The sequence below is a fragment of the Cinclus cinclus genome, chromosome 16, assembly GCF_963662255.1.
Source record: "Cinclus cinclus chromosome 16, bCinCin1.1, whole genome shotgun sequence".
Taxonomy (NCBI): Eukaryota; Metazoa; Chordata; class Aves; order Passeriformes; family Cinclidae; genus Cinclus; species Cinclus cinclus.
The window spans coordinates 10,317,599-10,341,119 of record NC_085061.1 but is presented as its reverse complement, the minus strand read 5'-3'; the positions used below and the strand labels follow the sequence as shown (position 1 = coordinate 10,341,119).

Genomic DNA, 23,521 nt, shown 5'->3' with positions numbered 1-23,521 from the left:
TTTCTCTTGAAAGTCACCAGATATATTTCATTTTCTTTCCTGATAAAGAATAATGGGGATTGTTCTCACATAAGAAGCACAGCAACAGTATTATGCAAAGTGTAACAGAAACACTCAAAAATTGAAAAAACTTAATAATATGGTATAAAACTGAACAACCAAAGATGTTGGAGAACCTAAAGCTCAAGCTTTGCCTCTTAGCAGAATGCTAGTGGCAAAAAAAGCTGTTCATTAATATAAAACTTAAAATTTAAATTTATTATTGTTACACTCAGCATGTCTCTTCTGTATATATCAAAATGCTATTAGGCATAGAATGACAGTGTTTAACCTCATTGTGACAAATGCAAATATTCCAAATAAATAAAATGCTGCACCCTGACACTTTAAAGACAATATGTTAAAATATACAGCATTCCTCCAATTCCTCCAATATACAGACCTCCCCAAAGAATATTTGGTTGTAAATTTATCTTTTTATTTTTGCAACTACCAGTGAGATGAAACTTTACATTGAGAAAGTGACAAATAGAAAAAAAAACCTAATAAAATCAAGCATTTAGTCATGTTTTCTTGCTTTTAAAATAAATTTATGTAAAATTGACATTCCTGATTTTTTTCCCAGAAACTAATTTCAGGGAGCTGAATCCAAATGTTTTGCCTGTGAGCCATATGATAGAGAGACTAGCTACAAACAGGGAGTATTTATGCCCATTTCAATTTTAAAAGTTACTTGATTCTCAGAGGTTTTCCTCCTACTTCTGAAGGAGGAACAGCCTCTGCTGGAACACATATCCATATGAGAGAGATCATGGTCATCTCTTTCACAAAGATGGTCTATTCATCTGAGGTTTGTGAAGTCCCACTAACATTCAAAGAGGTTCTTTCCTTTCTTACCTTTATCTGAGTGACATTTCCTTCAAGCTCTGTAGATGTCTGGAACTTCCACTTCTCCTTGCCCTCTGAAGCCCACGTGCTCTGATCAGATCCTGCTGCTTTCTTCCACATTGCTACTCTCCCCTTGCTAGTTCCAGCTGCCAAGATACCTGCCATTAACAAACATTTCAAGTATTTAATCTTGGGCTTCAGAAAAACAAACCTACATCACACAATGTAACAGGCAGTGAACTCTGGTTCTTGGGTGCTGAGAAGCCACTTTCCAGAAGCAGCATTTCTCACCTAACTGCAAACCAACATCCTAGCCCTATACGGGAGAAATCTTCTGGAAAAACAATGGGAGAAGTTCCACATAGCAAAGTGCATCTTCTAAGCTAGCATTTTTAAAATGCATCAGACAATTACTTCATTTTAACCTTGTCTTAGAATATAGAACTATTGAATATCCTCAGCTTGAAAAGACCCCAAGGGTCATCCAGTCCAGTTCCTGGCCCTGCACAAGATAGTCCCAGAATTCCCAACATGCGCCTGAGAGTGTTGTCTAAATACTCCTTTACCTCTGGCAGCCTTGGGGTCATCTCCACTTCCCTGGGGAGCCTGTTCAGTGCCCAACCACCCTCTGAGGGGGAGAAACTTTTCCTGATATCCAGTCTAACACTCCCCTGGCTGGACATAGCTGTTCCCTTGGGTCCTGTCACTACTCACAAAAAGCCCTCATGAGGAAGCTACCCCATAGATGCTCCCCTCTTTCTCCTCCAGGATGAACAAACCAAGTGACCTCAGCTATTCCTCCTATGGCTTGTGGGTTTTTTTTTAAATAGCTAGTTTTGGACAACCAACCACTGAAAACCATTGCAGCAGTCCTCAGCTATGCCTACACCAGCAAAAAAGCTGGTACCCAGGAGCAGCTCTGTAGAAAAGATCTGTTGTAAGGACCTGGTATACACATGACACATGTCACTAAGCTCTATTTTGTATTAGTTGTAGTGCAGGCTTTTAGCCTGAATGCCCAAAACATGTTGGAGTGCATTAGGTGTACTCCAGGGGTATTTGTGTCAAAGGGAATCCAGTTCCTGTACCATGAGACAACTCCAGTGAGTCCAAGTGTAGCTGAGTATTGAATGATTTCCCTGCACCTTTCAAGGCACATTTCCTATCCAAACTAAAATCTTTAACATCATGTACTACCTCAGTCACAAGACAAACATACTGAAATTATTACAGCGCATGGAATGCTGAGGTTTGACAAGTTTTAGGACCAGAGACCACAGCGGCCATGTGATTTCTCACCTTTAGCACTACAGTAAGACACACAGTTAATACATTCTCCCCCCTCAAAGCCAAATTGCACATCTAGGGAGAGCACATAGTTCTCATCTCGATCCAAATCCCAGAACCTAAGACACAAAAAACAAGAATGTTAACAATGCTTTTCTTTCCAGGTGTCTTGCCAAACATAGTCAATAGGATGCTGTACATGGCATTAGTTTACTATTTCCCCAATAACTAGATAATTTAATTTTTAAAATTAAATTGTCAGCAGCTGCATCTCAAGTGTGAATTTCTTAACAACCTCCTTTGCTTTCCTTTGACTTTTTAATCTGCAGTATGTTTAGGGATATTCTTCTAAGAAGAATGTCAGAAGCAAGCACAGCTTAAAAAAAAAAATAGAGAGGGTTAGTTGACATTTTTTTCCTCCCTAATTGTTTCCTCCTCTATATTCCTGAATATAGTCCTTTGGATTCTAGAACTAAATACCACCATGAAACTATTCCTTCTTGATACTTGGTCTTTATTGCATTGTCACAAAATTAACAAAAGATTCTGTCTGATAGTAGCAGACAGAGGGTCAATAAAGGGAAATACTGATATTAATGTAACACTCACACCTTCCCAAAAGGTTAGCAGAACAGGTAGCGCAGGTCATAGTAAAGACAAGGAAGAAAAGATTGCAAAAAAGGTAAAACTACAGAACACAGCAACGTAACAGCATGGCAAAGTAACATACTTTAATAGGGACAGAAGTAATTGAAATACTTGTCTTACATTACAGTAAATGTCCTGAAAAGTAAACACTTTTTCTGGTTGCTGATGCTATGAGTATCCTAAGAGTCAGACAGTAACACTGGCAAGAATAGCAAAGGGACTGTATTTTCATGCAAAACCCCAAACTGGATCTATTTTCAGAAGAAATCAATAACCGCACTCAAGGAAGAGTAGGTAGCACTGCCTGACAAAATACAATACCTAGAGAGAAAGCAAGCCATACCAAATTAGTTTTTGTCCTTGAGAAAAAAAAAAAAATAATTTCTCTACTTATTTTGACAAACAAAATTAGGAAATGTTGGAAGGTTTTCATTATTGGTAAAAACCCCCAGCCAACATTTCAGCAAAATATTCAGTTCATTGCAGACTGTAACTTTTAGCTGGCCCTTCTCAGGGGCAGCCAGAACAACTTTCATTCTTACCTGATGACTGTCTCACCTAGTGCTGTAATAACCAGGCTACGGTCTATTAAAATAATGTCCGCAGAATGACCAGTCTTCCCACTCAACTTCACCTGTTAACCATAAGCAAATAAATACATTTACAGAAACTGGGAGGAGCATTCTGAAGAACACTAAGCATCTGAACTGCACAGTTTGGCTAAAAAGTATAAATATGAAAATAACTATACCTATCTGTCAATTCAGATAGACATATTCAGGCAGTGAATTCAGACTATTCAGACAATGATCACCATAAAATGCATCAAGTTTGCATATAAATTTAATAAAAGAAACCTTGTAGTGGGTTAATTAAGTAGGAAAAGGAACAGTATTTTGTACTAGAACTTCTCCTAGAATTTAATAAAGATTTATTTAAAATGTGAAATTCCAGATCTTACTTTTAGTCAAACATAAGTAGTGATCAGTAAGAAGCGGACACTCCTGTAATACACAAGTGTCCAGCCTTTTTCTGTCTTGGATTAAAAGAAAAAAAAACAAAAAAACAAAAAAAACCCAACAAAACATCTCAGGAAAGTGAATGTTTGGGGTCTACCCACAAGCAGCATTTTGTAATAGCATAAGGCAGGGTGTGATACATTTCCTCTTCTAATTTCTGGACATCTTCAGTCAGTCTTTCCACTGAAGAGACACAGGCCCATAACACGGTGGAGATAGTTTTTCATATATCTGGGGTTTGGTAATCAAATAGTCCACGTTTTGTTCTCCTTCCTTCCAAGACATCACTCCCAATGAGCTGGCTTATGACACCAGCACACTCTGTAGGAATTTCCACCATGTTTTGTGTACACTGGATGTTGTCTGGATTAGTAGAGAATTGCTCGTTATTTGAAAATATTATCTCCATCACAGCTAATTCTCTCAGGTACCAGATACCTTGCTCTACAGTGTTCCACTCGTCTCAGTGTGCTAAAAGGTCACCTTTCCAAGGAAACCTTTCCCTTCACATCTGACAGGAGTTGCATCCAGAGGCTGAGTGTTTCTGGTCTTTTCCCAATCCCCTGGTCAAAACTTGCATACCAGGACATGGATCCCAATTGGCAAGTGTCACTGCCATCTAATTTCATCTCATGGGCCATGACAGCCCAGCATCAGAGCACCCAGGTCACCAGGGGCTCACCTGACTGGAGGCTGAAATCTTTTCACATGTCTCGCAGCTCACTCAGGGATAGAGTTCTGGTGATTATCTCTGGCCCTGCCTCTTCCTCCTGTTGTGAGGGCCCTGCTTCCGCTCCATCACTCACTACATGAACAGATTTGCTCTTGGATTTCTTATGAATACAGGCAACTGCTCTTAGCACATGTTATTCTTGTGGGTAAGATACAGTTTGAATGGCCATGTGCCTGTTGCTCTGCTTTTTTCCTCCTCCCGCTGAGAGTGCTGTATAGAAACAAGCAGCGTCAAGTAAATTGTAGCCAGGGTCCAGCATGTTCCATAACTTCACACTTCTCTGGAACTGTCACAGCAATTTTCTTTCAAACACTTTATCAGGGCCCTGTAGTTGTTCAGGGGTGAACTTCTGAACCAGGAGTAGAGTACTCTTTCAAAAGCTGGCCCATTTTCTTCCACATACCACACCTCCAATGACTACCCATCCTGGGACACATCCCTGGACAACTTCCCTAGAAATCTCTGTCTTAAATCTTAATATGGTATATACTGGACAGGGGAGAGATAGTAGACATATCAAGGAGGGCATGCTTCCCTTAACACTCAAAGAGAATTCAAAATTCTCAAAAGCTGTTGTAGCAAACCTGAAGGAGGAGAAGAGGATAAAAGGCTCAGAAAAATCATCCTTTCCTCTCCCCCCCACAGGCTGCCTATGATTATTAATGAATCCTCAGAGGTAGGAGCCAAGGCCAGGACAGAAGAACAACACTGAATACATACCAGAAATTACCCCCATTGCCTTTGATGTTATCATGCCATAAACTCATATCACAGAGTACAGCAATCTTGATCCTTCTCCCTGCTTTGAAACAGATCACTGTGGTGGATACACAGCGCATATATGGGAGTATATACAGGGTTAGGTATCACACCCACATGAAGAGACCAAGCAACACTGGAACCAGGGAGCTCTCTACCTAAACCACAAATGCTTAGATCAAAAGCTATCTCAATCCTCTTGAGCCTTACCATGGGCACCAATTAAACATGGTGGTTTAACACCAACAAAAAATTAAACAATAAGCCATGGCCCTTCTCTTGCCCCTTCCTGTAAGGGAAGGACACATGCTGAGACTATGGATTGAGATAATTTACTGAAACCAAAAAGCAATGGAAACACAAAGTAACAACAGCAATATGAATTTAAAAAGTCCGAAAGCAGAAGGTGTTTTAGCCACAAAAAATTACTTTTATGTGGCTGCCGAGACCAAAACCAAAATGGTAGATGCTCCCTATAGGCTGTGTCCATGTAACTTCCCCAGGCTCCTGCACGCCATCACAAATAAAGGCAGTATGGCAAGAGGCTTCTTGCCCCCCCCAGGCCAAGACCATAATAAACAATGGCAAACAGAGCCCCCCCCCAAAAGCTGGGTCATCCAAGAGGGGTTGCACTGCAGCTCTACCAGGACTGCACTGTTGCTCCTACTGCTCCACCACACTGGGGATTGATCCTACAGGTTGCTGCCACTCCACTGCAATTCTGCTGCATTCTTTTCGGCTTGGCTTAGCTGAAACAGATTTGGCTGGACTGGGCTCAGCTGGGCTCCCTTTGGATGGACTGGGGGTCTCCTCTGTCCCCTGACACAGCCTTCCTACTGATGCTGCCATTCAGCATACATCAGTTCTGTGTGTGTTCCACTGCTTTCCTTTCAGCACCATGTCCAATAGCTGCCTCTCAGAGAAAATGGGAGAGGGTGGATGGCATGGGCAGAAGACAGAACCTGCAGGGCTGATGCTGACAACCACCCCACAAGAAAGAGCAAGGCAGAATGGTGTCCACTTCTGGGGTTTTCTCCCCAAAACCAGTGATGATGTAGGTGTTATAGAATAACTTGGCTGCACCTACATGGCGCTAAGTGCCGCCCACCTCTGCAACCAGGACAACTGTAACTTCCTATTTTTTGTCTAATTCTCTAATACTGAAAGTAAGCGTAAAAGAATTAAGATAGGGTCAAAATGAAAAATACTATGAAAAAAACAGGAAAACAAGATGAAAACCATCTTTCCAAGTTCAGTAATACATCAGTCTATTCCACTTTTAGATTAGCTATTTTTGCTTCTTCATCACCATATTATCTGAGAAACCAAATATGAGAGTTGATTAATTTGAAAGCAAAACAGTAATAATCAAAAAAATAAAAAACCCCCCAAACTTATAAAGAATAAATATTACAATTTTACCCTGTAGTATGATTCTTACCTTCATGAGCTCTTCTGCCTCTCCCTCAGGAGAAACTGCATGTAAGGACAATTGCAGATTCTCTGTTATTATAAGTAAAACATCTCTTTCCTCTAGCAACAGGAGCTTTTGAACCAGACTGTCTGTGGACAATACCTGCCTTGTCTTCCCTTTCTCATTTACATAGTGCACAGAACCTGTAGCACAAATAAACAAAGTGCAGATTTTAGTCAACAGCTTTTAGCTACAAAAGCCAAAGTTGATGCTTTCTACCTTAATAAAACACTCTCAAGTGCTGAAAACGTAAAAATAAAAAAAAACCCCAGTCTTTAATTTTCTAGTTTGTCTCAGGACATAGACTACGATAGGCTGACCAGAGCAATAGAACCAAACCATATTCTTCCCCATTTAGAAAATCCAAATCAAATAATTTTAAACTGCAAGTAAACGTTCTGTATGTATGATAGCTTCTGAAATCCTCAGTCTTAGAAAAAAATCTGTGAAAGAAGAATGGCAGTTAAGAATTGATTCAATTTAGAACAGAGCTTAGATGACAGAAAACTATGGACCTCGTGTTCTTCATTGTTTAAGAAACACTGCAACACACACCAAATTCAGCTTTAATCCATAATTTGACTGGCAAATGGGACAGTGCTTTTCCAAAAATACTGACAACAGCAACTAATGCACCTATCAACATTTTAGAGCCATTATCATGTCATTAAGTTGTACTACTCTATAAATCATAAAATCACAGGATGATTAAGGTTGAAAAAGACCTCCAAAGTCATCAAGTGCAACCTTTGATCAAGTACCACCACACCCACTAAACCATATCAAGAAGTGCCACATCTAGTCATTTTTAAACACCTCCTGGGATGATGACTCTGCCAACTGCCCTGGGCAGCCCATTCCAATGTTTAACAACCCGTCCTGTGAAGAAATTCCTCCTGATGTCCAGTGTACCCTCCCCTGGCACAACTTGAGGCTGTTTCCCCTTGTCCTGCTCCTTGTTTCCTGGGAGCAGAGCCCGACCCCCCCAGCATCCCCACGACCTTTCCTGCAGGACATTTTCCAGCCACTCTCCTCCAAACCTGGAGCACTCCATGGGGCTGTTGTCACACAAGCGCAGCACATGGCATTTTGCCTTATTGAATCTTATACAATTGGCCTCGGTCCATTGCATGCATGGATTTAGGCAGTGAAACCCCCTACAAGCAGTACAGTTCTTTGCAAGTGTACTACAAAAATAACCCAAACCAATGTCATCAAAATCTGACAGATCTCAAGCCACATTCACAGAGTTTCTTAGCAAATCACAGTACTATATAAGGGTGACATTTTACACCACTGTAAATCAAAATATTTTTTAAATTAAATAGCATCTTCCGCCAAAAGCTAAAGCAGAAAATACAAGCATCTAAGAATGAACATTAAGGATCCACAATGAAATGTTGTACCCAAGATATTTGATTTGATTAAAAATAATGTTTAAATTTCCAAAACTCTTGCAAATATATTACCATCCCCTACATTCCAGCTATACAAAAACAAAAAAATTCCAAGTCTGACACACTGCTTTATTTTAACCCTGAAATAAAACCCTGCACAGATTTCTTCATCTTGTTAAATCACAGGAGTTGGGGTTTGAAAGGATTTTTAAAACTAATCTATTTCTAACCCTCTTGCCATGGGCAGGGACACCTCATACTAGATCAGGTTGCTCCAAGCCCTGTCCAACCTGGCCTTGAACACTGCCAGGGATCCAGGGGTAGCCACAGCTTCTCTGGACACCCTGTGCCAGAGCTTCTCCACTTTGCCAGGGAACAATTCCTTCCCAATATCCCATCTAACTCTGCCCTCTGGCACTGGGAAGCCATTCCCCCTTGTCCTATCTCTCCAGGCCCTCCAAAATCTCTCTCTAGCTCTCCTGGACCCCCTTTAGGCCCTGGAAGCAGTTCTAAGGTCTCCATGGAGCCTTTTCTTCTTCAGGGGAAGACCCCAGCTCTCCCAGCCTGGCTCCAGAGCAGAGGGGCTCCAGTCCATGAAGCACCTCCATGGCCTCCTCTGGACTCATTCCAGCAGCTCCATGTCATCCCTGTGTTGAGAACCCAAGTGCTGGAGGCAGCTCTGCACATGGGGTCTCATCTGATTAGGGCAGTGGCGCAAAATCCCCCCCTTCCCTACTGCCCTTACCGTGGGATCAGCCCAGCACACAGGGAGTTTCTTGGGCCCAGCACACACAGATGGGGCATATCCAGCTCTCACTCACCAGCGCCCCCAAATTCTTCTCAGGACATTCAGGAGTTACAGCAGATCACTAACTAGATCAAGAACCGAGTCCAAAATACATATGCCCAAACCAACCCAAACAATGAGGCTGCTCACAAGGAACCGTCAGCATAATTTGATTGACATTCAAGAAGTATGACAAGGAGGCTGTCTTGGGGTGACTTCATGATACTGTACCCCCCATCGTCTGCTTTACGCCCAGACACGGGTCCTGTAACTCTAAGCTAGGTCCAGGAGAGGGGGGGAAGCCGGGAGAATTCTTTCAGTGGTTTGTGTTCAAAGACATATACTCCCCTGGGTCTTTCTCAGGAGAGAGAATGAGAGTTAAATTCTTTTGCTTTTAGCTAGCTTCTTTTCGTTATATGCTCTGGACCTCAGGAGAAGCTGAGCAGAAATCTAAAATCCACCAGCTTTCTCTGCAGCATGAAGGTTTTAGTATCTGAAATTATTCATTCTTGTTCCCGTGCCTCCATGCAGTCTGTGTGTTAAATAGTTTTTTTCACTTTCCTCAGAGAAATCCCTTTCATTTGAACAGGGGAGGGCATGGCGCAAACCTGCTTTTTTTTCAGAGGAGATGCCCCTTTCAGGATTTTCCCTCCTAATATGTCTCAAACCAAGCCAAGGACAGCACCTGCAGGACACAGAGCCTGTCTCTAGATTGGGACCACCACCACAACAGCAGATTTGAAGGTAAGGACAGAACGGGCACAGCTTCTCCAAGCTTCTCTCCTTGTATCCTTATGAAACACCCCATGTCCATTTTCCATTTAACTGGTACCTTTCTAGTAAAGAGGCTTATATTCACACATTAAAAGAAGGTACACTCTACTGCTCTGCAAACCAACCACGCAGCTGGCCCATGGCACTCCTACAAGCTGTACTGGTATTGGACTGGTGTAAAACAAGGGGTGTCAGTTTTGGTAAAACACAATCAAATTGTAAGGGAACTGCAGAACCAGCATAACTGAAATGTTTTCAGAGCAGTTAACACATGATCCAAGAGGATTACTGGAATCACCTACCAGAAACACCCATTATGCAACTTCTCACACACATTCTGGCTCTGGTTCAGAGAGCGCAAGTTACAGAGAGATGGCATCACAAGAAGAATTGTGGTGGAAAGAAAATTGTCTTAGAGAAAACTAGTACCCAGAAGACTAAAAGGGATAGGAAAAGACAGGGAAGAGTAAAAGGCAAGGAAGAGGAAAATGCAGAGAAGAAACAATCTTAGGGAGAAAACTGACAAAACAGATTCTCAGACTTCTTTTGTTCCATAAGACTGAAGCATCATTTCAAAGCATAAGAAAAAAGTAAAAAGAAAATTCAGAATTTAAGAGGTACATTTTAGCAGAATTTGCCTGTTTATAGAAAAAAGAACCCACAACAAATGCATTATTTTGAAGCTTTGCACAAAAGCTAATTTTATCTACATTTGTGTGTTTGAGACTGTTTTCCTCACACTCACTTCTTCAGGAACCTGACTAACCCAGTCCCTCTGGTGTCTTTATGAACAACACCACCCTGAAGATGACAAGATTTCAGTACTTTTATTCGGTTTTTGCCAAACATTCTTCAACTCCTATAAATACTCTACCCTACTGAATATATGAATATTCCCCAGGTTTCAGGTATATGAAAACAAGACTATCATACACTGAGCTATTTTGAAGCTCTAAAGAAACAACTTCCAGCCAAATGGAAAAGTGGTTTTGCTCTTACCATCTGTCAGAGTGATAAAGAAGGAGAGTCCTTCCTGGACTGCCATTTTCAGAGGTGGTCCTGTTCCAGCTTTCTTCCAGTTAAACATATCCAAGGTTTTCTCATAACCACTCACAGCTGCTTTTGCCAGCTGTACAAAGTCCCTGCAAAAAGAGATACTTCATTCCCAATTCTTTTCATAACAGAGTAGTTTCAGTCTCAAAGAATGGATGAGCAGTTAATAAAGCATAATGTATAAAGAGAACAAAGATGTTTCATACACTCACTGAAGAAAGGGCAAACTCAAAAAGACACAAAACAAAATTTTAATATTAGTTTTCATTTGCATTGTTTCACCTTTTTTTTTTCAAAAATGCATCACTAATGCAAAAATACAGATATGTGAAACAGAAAAGCCCAGACAAGGAAAACTCTTCTTTTTTACTACAGCTGCTTCCTATTTCTTGCTTGAAAATGGAAGAAATAATGTTTAAGAACTGACTTTTGAATTAATTATTTTTTGACAATAATATAACAGTAATTGTGTTTCCAGTGTGTTTATGGCTTTCCACAATCAGCAATATTGCTAACTAGAAGAACTAAGACAGAAGAGTCAACAGCAATGGAGATGTGGCAAAGAGAAAGAAGATCAGTTGCTGCACACAGGACACAGAGACAGCTACCAGAGTGGGAGAAGAACTTGGAAATACAGAGCAGTTAGATGAAGAACGGGGGTTTTTTTATCTTTAAAAATATTCCATTTGTGGGTAGAACTTTTTTTCTGTGGAACTAGACAAAGAGCTAGTCTAGCAGAGCTCTGATGGGGCCAATACTCACTCGCCAGAAGGGGGTGGCCGAAAGACACAGTGACACAAGCATTTCCCATAGTCATGCTTAACCAGGGCAGGACCCTGGACTCTGCCCCGATGGTCCATTTTCCACAGAAACAAGACACCATGCTAGAAAAAGACAAGTTAATTCATTATCCTTTGCACACAGATGAGAATCCAGACTCCAGCTACTCACTGCACATAAAAATAAATGTTTTATTGACAGAGAAACACCCTTCCTTTTGTTTTGTTGACAGAAACAATTACTCCCACTTCAAACTTAGCCACAGAGAGTCAGTTTTCATTCACATTATATTATTTGCTTACTTAAAATCAAATTATCTAAAAAAGCTTGTTGGTCCAATCCATTTTTACTTAAATCACAGTTAAACTGCCATAGCAATTAAATGGAACAGTCTTGGTTTTCTTCTGCAAGTAGCAGACATGAATATTCGTCTTAATAACATCCTTTCCACATTTTTTCTTGCAAGTAGTAAGATGGCTTATCTTTTAGCAATTGAAATAAAGGATAGCAGAGCATATGCATCCCTCAGTAAGTGCATATAAAACTGATGTAGGTGAGCATGGGTATATGATTAGACCTGTGAAGTCACAGGATGCAGAAAGACTAGGGGCTGAATTTCTGAAGCTTTCCTCCTCTTTCAGAGCAAATATTCAAAAAATTACTTTTAGAAAAATAATCTAGTAACTAGAATAATCATAGATACTAAAGAAAGAAAGTCTGGTTAGCTAATTAACTCAACAGTGGTCAACAACAGGCCAGCCCTCGAGCCTGGCACACGTGCTGACACAACTCACACCCTGCAGTGCCAGCTCAGGAGAAACAAACCCCTGCTGACTGGAAAGAATGGAGACAAATTCCAACAAACTGACTTACACTACATCCTCACAGTTGGAATGCTAAGATGATTATTTATTGCTGTTGTTATGCTTGTGCTTATGAAACCAAAGTGCATTTGGGAACCTTCCATGTAAGCACTACATGAAAAAACCCAGCAACAATTTTCAATATCAAGTTCAATCTCATTTTATTTCATTAAGATAGACAACAATAAAGTGGTATTAGAATTTGCTCTATTTTTATTTATTGTTTTCAATGAAATATCATTCTTCTCCTAGAAGTGAAAGACTGGTAGCAGTTGCCACTTATTCTTCTAGAAGCCACACAAGATGTAGCCAAGGCCTTCCAAGGTAACATTTCCTTCTTTTTTTTCCCTAAGATTCAAAGTTCTAACTTCTTTTCAACAGTAAGATGGCAATAGTTATGCCATCCAAAACTGTTTTTAAGTGCAGTGTGTCTTGCAGCTTAAAGAATGCCACACAGCTGCGCAACTGCGAGACTGCTCTACTCCCATCCCAAGAGGACACCTGCAGTTCATAAAAGTTGCTAGTTACCTCTGAAAATCACAGGATCCTATGAACTTGTTGATTCCTCCCCTCACTCTTCCATTAGCTTTATATGTCATCAATTTCCAAGGACCCCGGCTAAAACCACCTGCACAATTTATAAGCTGGGGGAAAAGCCTGTAGCTTTCTAAAGCTGCTGACCCTCCTTCCATCTCCTTCTATATATTCCAGCCTATATTCAGATAACCTACTTGCAATCTAAATTCTTAGTTTGGAACACATGAGATTGGAAACAAAAAAAGGCTCACTACCTCTCCTAAGTGTCACTGGAGAGGATGCAGAACTCATCTGTTTTCAAATGATATTTTTAAAGGACACAGGACATTGACCTTATAATCTAGCTAAATATTCTGTCCAAATGGAGGTATTCTCTGATTCTATCCTGCAACTTCCCAGTAATTTTTAAAAACTCAAAGCTTTAGTTCTTTGCTATGAAAGCAATTTGCCTTACAAATAGGCTTTGATTATAGAAAGCACCTAGATCCTCTGTGTGATCAAAATGTGGAAAATCATCCATGTTATTTTTACTTAAAATTAAGAGCTTCTGATTTTCACAGCATCCTATTCCAACTTTGTTATTTTCATACAATTTTCTTGCACTTCAGGATGTACAATGACAGAAATCCTAGTGAAGATAGAATCACAGAATATACTCAGTTGGAAGTGACTCACACTTCCAACATCACTTCCATCATCAAGTCCAACTCCTGGCCTTGCACAGACACCCCAACAATCCCACCCTGTGCCTGAGAGTGTTGTCCAAAGGCTCCTGGAGCTCCAGCAGCCTTGCAGCTCTGACTATTCCCTGGGGAGCCTATCTAGTGTCCAACCACCCTCTGGCTGAATCAGAAATCAAATCAGGGTCCAAATACTCATTTTCTTTCTAAAGATTTTCCTCTAATATGAGCAGAGCATGATCCTGGCAGCACTCATCTAATGGAAGTTTCCTAAATATAAACCCTCATGGGAAAAATCTGAAAAATAAACTTAGGAACTATTGGAAAATATGTAGGAAATGAAGCATATCTGTGCTGCACATCAGACCATAGCATAATGACACTGGTTTGAAATCAATTTGAAAAGAATCTTGTTCATAAATGTAAGCTCTGTCTACATCAATGTATTGTCTCATTATGATTAAGGCCTCATCTACACCGAGATGTATCCATCTTTAGCCTGGGCAGAACTTCCTCTTTTCCAATAAAGAAGATGATAAATTCCCTTTTTACTCAATTTTGAATTTCTGCATTTCTGTCAAATGCAGCAGCAAAACTTTACAAACAATGAATTAAAATAATTTTTTCCTCAGAATACGAATTCTAACATATAGGTAAGAGCAGAACTGAAATTCTTGGGCAAGCTCAAGTTTGTATCAGGGAAAATACAGAAAAAAAAAACTTTTTTCTTCTTCATTGGCTTACTCAGGAACTGGCAAAATCAGAATCTTCTGTGAATACTTAATCCTGAATATTCAATAGCTACTTTCTCATTTCACTGGGAAACCAGTTCATAAGAGATAGTGTCACATTTCCCAATACAATCAATTTAAAACAATTTTAAGGCATTAATAAAGCCAGAAAAAGAGAGATTAGCATGAGTTTCCTGTGAGCACTGCTCTGCACTATGGATGAATATGTTGTAGCGAGAATTTGTTTCTCAACATCTAGACTTTATTCCTGAGTCTGCCATAAAATTTGTGCATGGACAGGAGCAAAAGAATTCAAATTGTCTATACCTCAGTTACTCCATCCATGAAATAGCCTTAAGCCTTCATCAACGCTCAGCACTCACTGAGATCCTACATGCTTTTATTTAAAGAAAAATTATAGAACAGCAATTCTTTAATTGTAGAATAATATTATAGAAAAAGTTAAAACAATAAGATTTGATTTTATTCCCTAACAGTTTTAATTTGTACCTAAGGAAAGAAAATTTCTCTCCCACATAACTCTCCCTTCCCCACGGATGTCCATTCCATGATCCTTTCCCATTACAGAGCTGCCAAGACTGCTCCACATCAAACCCACGTGGCATTTCAGCTACTCACCCCATCCCCAGACACAAGGCAGGTACCACTTGTACTCCAGCTCAGGACTGTGATTTTGGTGCTGTGATTTGGGGGTACAGTGTGCTGTTCCTTGTCTTGTTTGTTCAGTATCAGTATTTCTCCTGTCTCCCATCCTGATGCCAGAATGGGTCTGGAAGGGTGCCAGGTAAGTAATGTGACCTGAAAGCTTCTCTCAACATGGGAATCAGGCACATGTTCTCCCTGCAAACAGAAATCAGTGTGAGCTCAGTCCAGTGGAAACCCAGCAGCTAAACCTTCAGATTCACAGCCCAATCAATATCAAGCATTCTCTCCCTTTATATCCATTTAAAGGATATAAGAAGGCTTTGAGCACATTTCAAGATCAAAAGAAATTCCAGCTATTGAAAAAAAATAAAGCACATCACTAAGGACATAGAATAATTTAATGCTTCAACAGTTCTTAAAGGCAGATCCTTCTTTCAGCATGGTTCGCAAGAATATTTTATGCGAATCATTTAATCTAAGTATTTCCTTTTGTTTAAATTTGGATGACAATTCTTCAGAATACACTTTGAAAAGTACATATTTTATAGGCTATTGTATTACCAGACTTATGTGTTTCAGTAAGTCTGCTGCTAGATACCTTTCAGTGCTACTTCCCTAAAAATTATGCAAACCAAAGTCTTACACAAGGCTCTCATGTAAAAGTTAGAGTATGCAAAAGAAATATTTGTGTGCAGGCAGAAAATCAGTTCAGTCTTAAGGTGGTGGAATGATTTGTTCAATTTCCATTTCTTAGTATGTTCTATTCACTTAAGAATTAAAAAGCAACAGCAGCATGTGTTCATTTACTTATAAACCTGAAATTCTCATACTATGAGAAGCAAAAAGCAAATCAGTAACCATCACAAACAAGACTTACAGGCTGTAAACATCAAAATTCAAAGGAAAGATCAATTTAATTTATTAAGATTTTTTAAAAAAATACATATAATAAGTTGTTCATGAATCTGTCATGTTCTAGATAGCACAGGATAATAGACAGTAATTAAAACCCAGAGAGACTTCAGGAGGATAAGTAAGCCCACAAAAATAGAGACTAAAAATGTGAAATTTTAAATTAGGACGATGATAAAGGTTTCTGAGAGAAGCTGTGACTTCTCATACCTCTCACATCTCTGTTTAAGGCCAGGTTGGATGGGGCTTGGAGCAACCTAGTCTATGGAAGGTGTCCCTGCACATGGCACGTGGTTGGGTCAAGATGATATTAAAGGTCCCTTCCAATCCAAACCATCCTGTGACTCTATCAAGACCAAAAGCAAAGTTGCTGATTTTTTCACCTGTTCCAGGTAGATATCCACACAGCCCCCAGCTGCTGTGCTGATGGAAGCAACTGCCAGGAGTGGATGAAGTGGGTGCCACGTTATATGGGAAAGGGAGGCAACAGAATCAGGAGCATCTGTTCGATGATCTATGTACACGGCCATAACAACAGGAGCTGTCTCAGATTACACACCTGTACAAGGAAAACAAACAGCTCTACCAGGGATTGTGTAGATAATACATATGCACTACACGTAAGCTATACTTAATTTATGTACTACATATAATGACATGGGGTTAAAACATAGGGGGAAAATAAAACTACAGCATCATCTTGTTTCACACACTATACAGACATGAGAGAAGTCAGAGTGGCACTTAAAAAAAAAAAAAAAAAAAGAGAGAAATACTGAGCCTCATACTCTGTAGATTCACAGTGTGCATAGGCTGGTACCATTCTCTCACCAGTGGCATGTGCTGGCCTACTTCAAAGGACTCTGAAATAACTCATAATTTACCAGAAAGTTACTTCCAGTATTTCATATCCAAATATGTTGATTAATGTACAGACCAAACTCTTATGTTATAAAGTCTCATGTCTGGGCTAAGTTTCAACAATTGTCACCATTTTGGAGCTTGTACTATTGTGGCCTGGTTTACAAGATATATATTCTATTACCATCTGAGAAGGGTGATCATCCTTATCTCTGTGGAAAGCATCTTCTGTTGATGGGCCACCGAGTCCTACTCTATAACTGATAAGATTACATCATCCCATTGGGAGATGCTCCAGCCAGAGCCAAGCCTTTCCTACCTAGATAAAAACTGAGGTTTAGAACGCCAAAGGCAGCCTTTTTCCACTGGATTCCAGAGGAAGAACCAGGCTTTTTTTCCACATCATCGCTGGACCCTTTGGAGGAAATCTGCACCTTCTACAATACCACTGCTTCAACTGAACCACATCTGTAATCCAGGACTATAAACCACCATCTAATCGGACTGCACCAACACCCTGACTGACAGGGTATCAGGTTGTATTCTGACTCTGTCAGTGGTTTTATTTTTTATTATTGCATATATTTTGTTTTTCCTTTTTCTCTTCCCTATTAAAAATTGTATTACTGACTTGAAGTCTCACTGGTTTTGCTTTTCAAAACAGTACATATTGTAATCACATTATCTGCTATTTATATTGAAACTGTTACCAACATTTGAATGAAAAAAAGTATGTGCTGATGTTGTACAGAAAAGAACATGAGAACAAAACATTTTTCAGTGTTGTGGGTCAGACATCGAGGGCCTCACTAATAATCTGCAATAATTTATACACAGAAATGGTCTTTGGATTTGTGTCATGGGATCCAGTCAGCTCAGTTTCAAAAGAAAACCAGCTAGAAAAACAGCAAAAAACCTTAAATTACTAGCAAATAATCACAGAGTCATAGAGTTCAACGGGTCAACTGGTCCAACCACCCTGCTCAAGCAGGGTGCTGCATCCCGACAATTCTTGCTATCCCCAATGAGAGAGACTTCACATCATCTCTGGGATAGCCTATTCAGTGCTCAGTCACCTACACAGTAAAGAAATTCTTCCTCATATTTAGATAAAACTTCCTGTGTTCTATTTCCTGCCCATTGCCTCTTGTTCCATTGCTGAACCCCATGAAGCAGAGCCTGGTCCATTCTCCTGAGCTTCTCCTGCAGATACTGACAGACAAGGACAAGGTCCCCTCTCAGCCATCTCTTCTCAAGGCTCAGCAGGCCCAGCTCCCAGAACTGGACACAGTGCTCCATATGTGCCTCACTAGGGCTGAAGAGAGGGGAAGGATCTCCTCCCTGACCCACTGACAGTGCCTTTCCTCACACACTCCAGGATCAGCAATCTTGGCCCCAGGGCACACGGCTGGTCAAGGACAGCTGGTGACCCCCAGGTCCTTCTCCACAGGGCTGCTGTCTAGCAGGGCAGCCCCCAGCCTCAACTGGGGCATGGGGTTACTATTCCCCAGGTACAGAACCCTGCCAAGACCTAGTGAAAAACTACTCTCCCCCAAAAAAACAGCACAAAAAAGCCCCCAAGCACGAAACGTTTAAAAGACTCCTGTGATATTTAAGGAGAAGAGATGTTTTCTATGGCACAGCTAAACCAGGAGTTCAGAACTGTTATAAATGTTATTCTATCTGTCCAATTTACCAACCAACAAGAATAAATTTAGCAGCAATTTCTTAATTGTATCAATTGTATACAAATTAATACAATCAAATATATTAAATGTACATATTTAAAAATATACAAAATTTGGCAGTAAGTAATTCATTATAATTTAGGTTTGTATAAAGCATGAGCAAAACTGACCAGGGATACAGGGAGGGCCTTGCCCTTCCTCACATATCAATCAAATCAAAAATCCCACTTAGAAGCTATATGCTAATACATATTAATACAAAACTTTCTGGAAAACTCCTCCTAGTTTCTAGTTCTAAAATCTATGTCAATATATTGTACTGCACATGCTCTATGAACAGTTAGGGGTCTCTCATCCTTTTGGGGGGTCTTATTTCCAATGAAGGCTCTTTTTCTTCATCAGTGTCTGCTCTGTAACCTTGCAGGTAGTGCAGGTGCACTAGGCTTGGTGTCATGTACTTTCAAGTTCCATGCCTGGAGTCATCCCAATTTGGCCCAGTCCAAGATCACAATTTTATTTCTAGATGTGGCTTATCAAGCCTCCATCCTTCTACTACCCCTATCTGACATCGGAGGGAGTCCATCTACTTTTTCATCACTATTTCCTTTCTTTGCTTTGTAACAATTATTTTCTATTAATATGAATACAATTTTGCCAACATAGTTACAATTTAGTTAGCACAAATCACGTTTTTTACAGAACCCACAGGCACGGTACATTGTACATTAAGGTTGTGTGGCTAGAGACAGAAATACCACAGGACTCGCCCTGGCCACATGACAAAACAGCCCTGCCTATTGTTCAGTGCCTCCTTATATAGGAGATATAAATTTCCCATGCTTACATGTGTGATCAGTTGAGGAATTAATACCGCCCAGCTCCATGGCCAAAGATCCATCTGCATTTAGGGCTGAATGAGATTGGCTGGGATCCCGTGTTTAAGTTTGAATCCAACCTATCATTGCCTCAGTCGGGGATTTGTTTACTTCTAGGCTAGTTGAGTTTGGGGGGTAGGTTCAGATCAGCTGCACTGTCACACAGTTCAGACAAGGTGCACAGCAGTGAGACTTGCCTAAGCCACTACCATGTAAAACAGGCATGAACAGACTCTTAAGGTCTCTTTTCTTTAAATCTTTGTCAGCACCTAAAATAACTAATTTGCTGGGCACTTAATTTAGAAAGGTGGGCAACTCTGTTCAGTAAGTTGGGAGTTCTGGATCTTGCCTCTGACACATACAAGGAACAACATCAACTACTGGATATGAGAGCAGATAAAAGCAGTCAGCCTAAGAACAAACCATCTCATCTTTCAACAAGATCCACTCATCTTTATCTGCACAATCCTTCAAAATCCTCAGCATTCCCATAGTGACATTGAGTGGGTCTAGTTTTACTGCCATGCAAAAAAAAAAAACCAAACAAAACAAAACAAAAAAAACCCACACAAAAAATACACAACCCAATAAATCATTAACATAAAATGTTGAGAGCTTTTCTTCTTGATTTCATGTATTTTAAAAGTTTTCATACATCTCCAGTACTGTTCCAGAGTTCTATGCCCATACTACTATTTTACTCCTTTTTTTATCTGTTTCATTTTCCTCTAAGAGAGGAAGGAATTAGTCCATATTTGACTATAAGTTTTATATGGGCTCAAAATTTGAAATAATAAAGAACTTCACTTCAGATTAAAATAAAAATATAACATGCTTAAATGAAAACAAAACTACATTTCATATGAAATAACAATTTTATCACGCAAGCCATACAGCTGTAATGTCTTCTCTATCGCCACAATTTTCTGCTTTTAAGTCGTCCTTGCATCTGTAGTCATAGATACTACTTATTTAGATATTTCATTCGCCTTCAATGACAGAAATAAGTTTATAAAGTTTCCAAATTGCATCTCTTGCTCAGCTCACTAATTTAACTTTTGGAATTAATAGACATTGAGAATTTTTTTTTCAACCTATGCTGTGTATACTTAAAATGGCAGACTGGCACTTACTAAAACAAGATTCAGTGATACTGTCATGCAAATTATGGACAACCCCAAATATAAAATACTCTTCCCCATCACAGTAACAGAATTGTGGGGCAGACTGCTACACACAAATAAATAAATGGCTTACATAAGTGGATTACTCAGTGGAGCAAAAAGAATTAAAACAACAATCATTGCTATGATCTTGGTAATTCATTAGTCACATGTTCACTGCTACCTCATGTATTTACATTGTAGCTTTGACAGCTGCATCTTCAAAGAAAAAGAAAACCAAATAACACTGCCTCTACAAATTATTCTGGCACTGTATGTTCTATTTTTCCAAGGTTTAAAAAAAAAAAAATCTGAAAAAGTTAAACCATTTTGTGTTTCAGAATAGAACATGACTAAGCCCCCATGACTGATCTCAGTATACAAATTAGATACATCCGACGTACACTTTTGAAACAGTGCACAGGAAATTCTTAAAAATGGTTGCACTTTGTTAGAGACTGATAATGCGATGGTTGGCTCTCGCAATTAAGAGATTAATATTATGTGTATGTTGAGAGAAGCTTTACTTATATATAGTTATGTTATTGTGATTTGTTGTTTAGATATCCTCTGTTTTCCCCATTGTATGGTTGCCAAGCGCTGGCCTATGGTAGTCAGAACATGTGCAGGGTAAAGCGTGTACCTTTGCCCCTTGCCCGGGGCATTTGGGAGGAGGGAAGGCTTGTTACTAGGAGGTGCGGCATGACAACACCCGACCTCCAACCATGCTGCAAGAAAACAGTCTCGCCAATAAACGGCAAAGAGTTCACTGACAGACTGCAGGAGGGGCCACAGTTGCCTGGAGTAACCCCGCGGTATAAAAGGCAGAGCAGCCATTTCACAGATGAGCTCGTAGCTTACAGGCCACCGACTCTCAAGACGCTGTCTTTTTTTTCTTTATTCAGTCCTTTGTTGTATTTGTTAAGGTCTAATAAACATTCGGAATTTTTAAAAGTGAGCGTTGTTTCTCACAACCTCATGGAATCACAGCATGGTTCGGGTTGGAAGGGATCTTGAGCTCATCCAGTCCCACCCCCTGCCATGGACAGGGAAACCTCCCACTATCCCAGGCTGCTCTAAGCCCTGTCCAGCCTGGTCTTGGACACTGTCAGGGATCCAAGGGCAGCCACAGCTTCTCTGGGCAACCTGTGCTGGGGCCTCAGCACCCTCACAATAAAACTTTTCTTCACTATGCCTTAACTAAACATGTGCCAGTTTAAACCATTATCCCTTCATCCTGTCAGTACAGACCCTAGTAAGAAGTCTCTCCATCTTTCTTATAAGCTCCCATTAAATTCTTTTAAAGACAATTTCCCTGTCCAACCATCCAGGAGCCACTGTGACAGTCACTCCCACACCACCTGAGCTACGACTGAGGCCCCCTTGCAGCTACACCTCCACACCCACACAGTCAGACCAGGTTTCCTTACCAGCTCAACCACAGGTCTCCCATAGCAGTCTCAGATGTCTGGATCATTAAAATAATTTAATTTGGGTGCAATAACAAAACTGCAGCTCAAGCTGGTATCTCCAGGGAGAAATGTCACACAAAGGAGCCCCTGGGCTTCTACACCCTTTCAGTCTAAGGGTAGGAAAGTCTGGGGGTTATCAGCTGCTGCTGAGTGTCTCTGAATGTCCCTCACCTGACTGGGCCACTTGTCCCCATGCCCTGTGCTATGCAAAGAGTCAGCAATTCACAGCCTCTTGCTATGGCTACTCAAAGCTCAACCTGCACCTTGTACTGCAACTGTACCCTTAACTTCTGGCACTGGATGAATTCCTAAAATACTAGAAGGCCACGATGAGTTGTCCCTGGAGCCTTGTCTTCTCCAGGCTAAATACCCACAGCTCTCCAGCCTGTCTCCAGAGCAGAGGGGGTCCAGACCTTGGAGCATCTCCATGGCCTCCTCTGGACTCTCTCCACCACCTCCATGTCCTTCTATGTTGGATCCCCAGAGCTGGGTACACCTGAAGGTCTCACCTGAGTGGGGCAGGGGGGCAGAATTCCCCCCTTCCCTGCTGTCCATGCTGTGGGGATGAGTCCAGGAAATGGGGGCATCTGGGCTGTCAGTGTACATTGCCAGGTCATTTCCAGTCTCATCCACCAGTATCCCAAGTCCTTCTCCTCAGGGCTGCTCTCAATCTGTCCATCCTTCAAACTATACTGGTAATGGAGATTGCCCCAACTCAGTACAGAACTTTGCACATGGCCTTGTTGAACTTCACGATGTTCACAGAGATAAACACTACAGACAACATCAACAGCTGCAAATGACAGCAGTGAGCCAGAACACACATGCATTTCACAAAACAATCATCAACGTTCAGGAAAAAATAATGCTATCCTGTCTTTGGGGACAATACTTAAAAAGCTGATTTTATGTTCTGTCAGAATGTTATCACATTTAAGTGAGGTTGATAGCAACTTGGTTTGCTGTACCTGCGGAACTGTGGACTCACCAGCACCCCAGTCACAACACGCATTGTGAGAGGGGTCTCTGTCCTCAAGACTCAGCACTTACCAAAGCAAAAGCAGTTTTTCCTTTAATCCCTACCTATAAGGAATGCTGCTTTCTAAATCTGAAATTGTTAAAAAGAGCCAGCCCCAGAAAAAAAAAAATTATACTAACTGCTCCGTGCTACAAAAAGATACTTAATGGCTGTGTTCAATCTCCTCTAACTAGTAAAATAGATGAAGTAAAATCCCGGTTGAATCTCGCACAAGCACAGAAGAGAAGGTGTGGGGAGCCTGCGCCAGGCAGAGCCCAGGCTGCTGCTGCCATGGGCAGCTCCTGGAGTGGACAGAACCCCGCGCGGGTCCCTCGTCCGGGCCGTGACCGCCACTCGCCGGCACAAAACAAGGGGCTCCACGAACTCCCTGGCTCCGAGAGAGCAAACACGCGGGCCACGCCACCACGTTCTCGCCCGCGGGCGGATTCGGCCGCC

The 23,521-nt window shown here is 40.8% G+C and overlaps 1 protein-coding gene across 1 annotated transcript in view; it reads right to left on the bottom strand.

The window, feature by feature from the left end:
* The window catches only part of IFT140 (intraflagellar transport 140), an 80,505-nt gene extending 63,270 nt beyond the window's left edge, over positions 1-17,235 (bottom strand). The window contains exons 1-8 of the mRNA XM_062503452.1: positions 16,372-17,235; positions 15,050-15,271; positions 11,582-11,703; positions 10,766-10,908; positions 6,776-6,951; positions 3,366-3,457; positions 2,188-2,294; positions 898-1,046 (exon numbers count right to left, since the gene is read on the bottom strand). Coding sequence (XP_062359436.1) covers positions 898-1,046; positions 2,188-2,294; positions 3,366-3,457; positions 6,776-6,951; positions 10,766-10,908; positions 11,582-11,703; positions 15,050-15,271; positions 16,372-16,518 — 1,158 coding nt within the window. The 5' untranslated portion in view covers positions 16,519-17,235. The remainder of the gene's footprint in view (positions 1-897; positions 1,047-2,187; positions 2,295-3,365; positions 3,458-6,775; positions 6,952-10,765; positions 10,909-11,581; positions 11,704-15,049; positions 15,272-16,371) is intronic.
* Between the last annotated feature and the right edge of the window lie 6,286 nt (positions 17,236-23,521).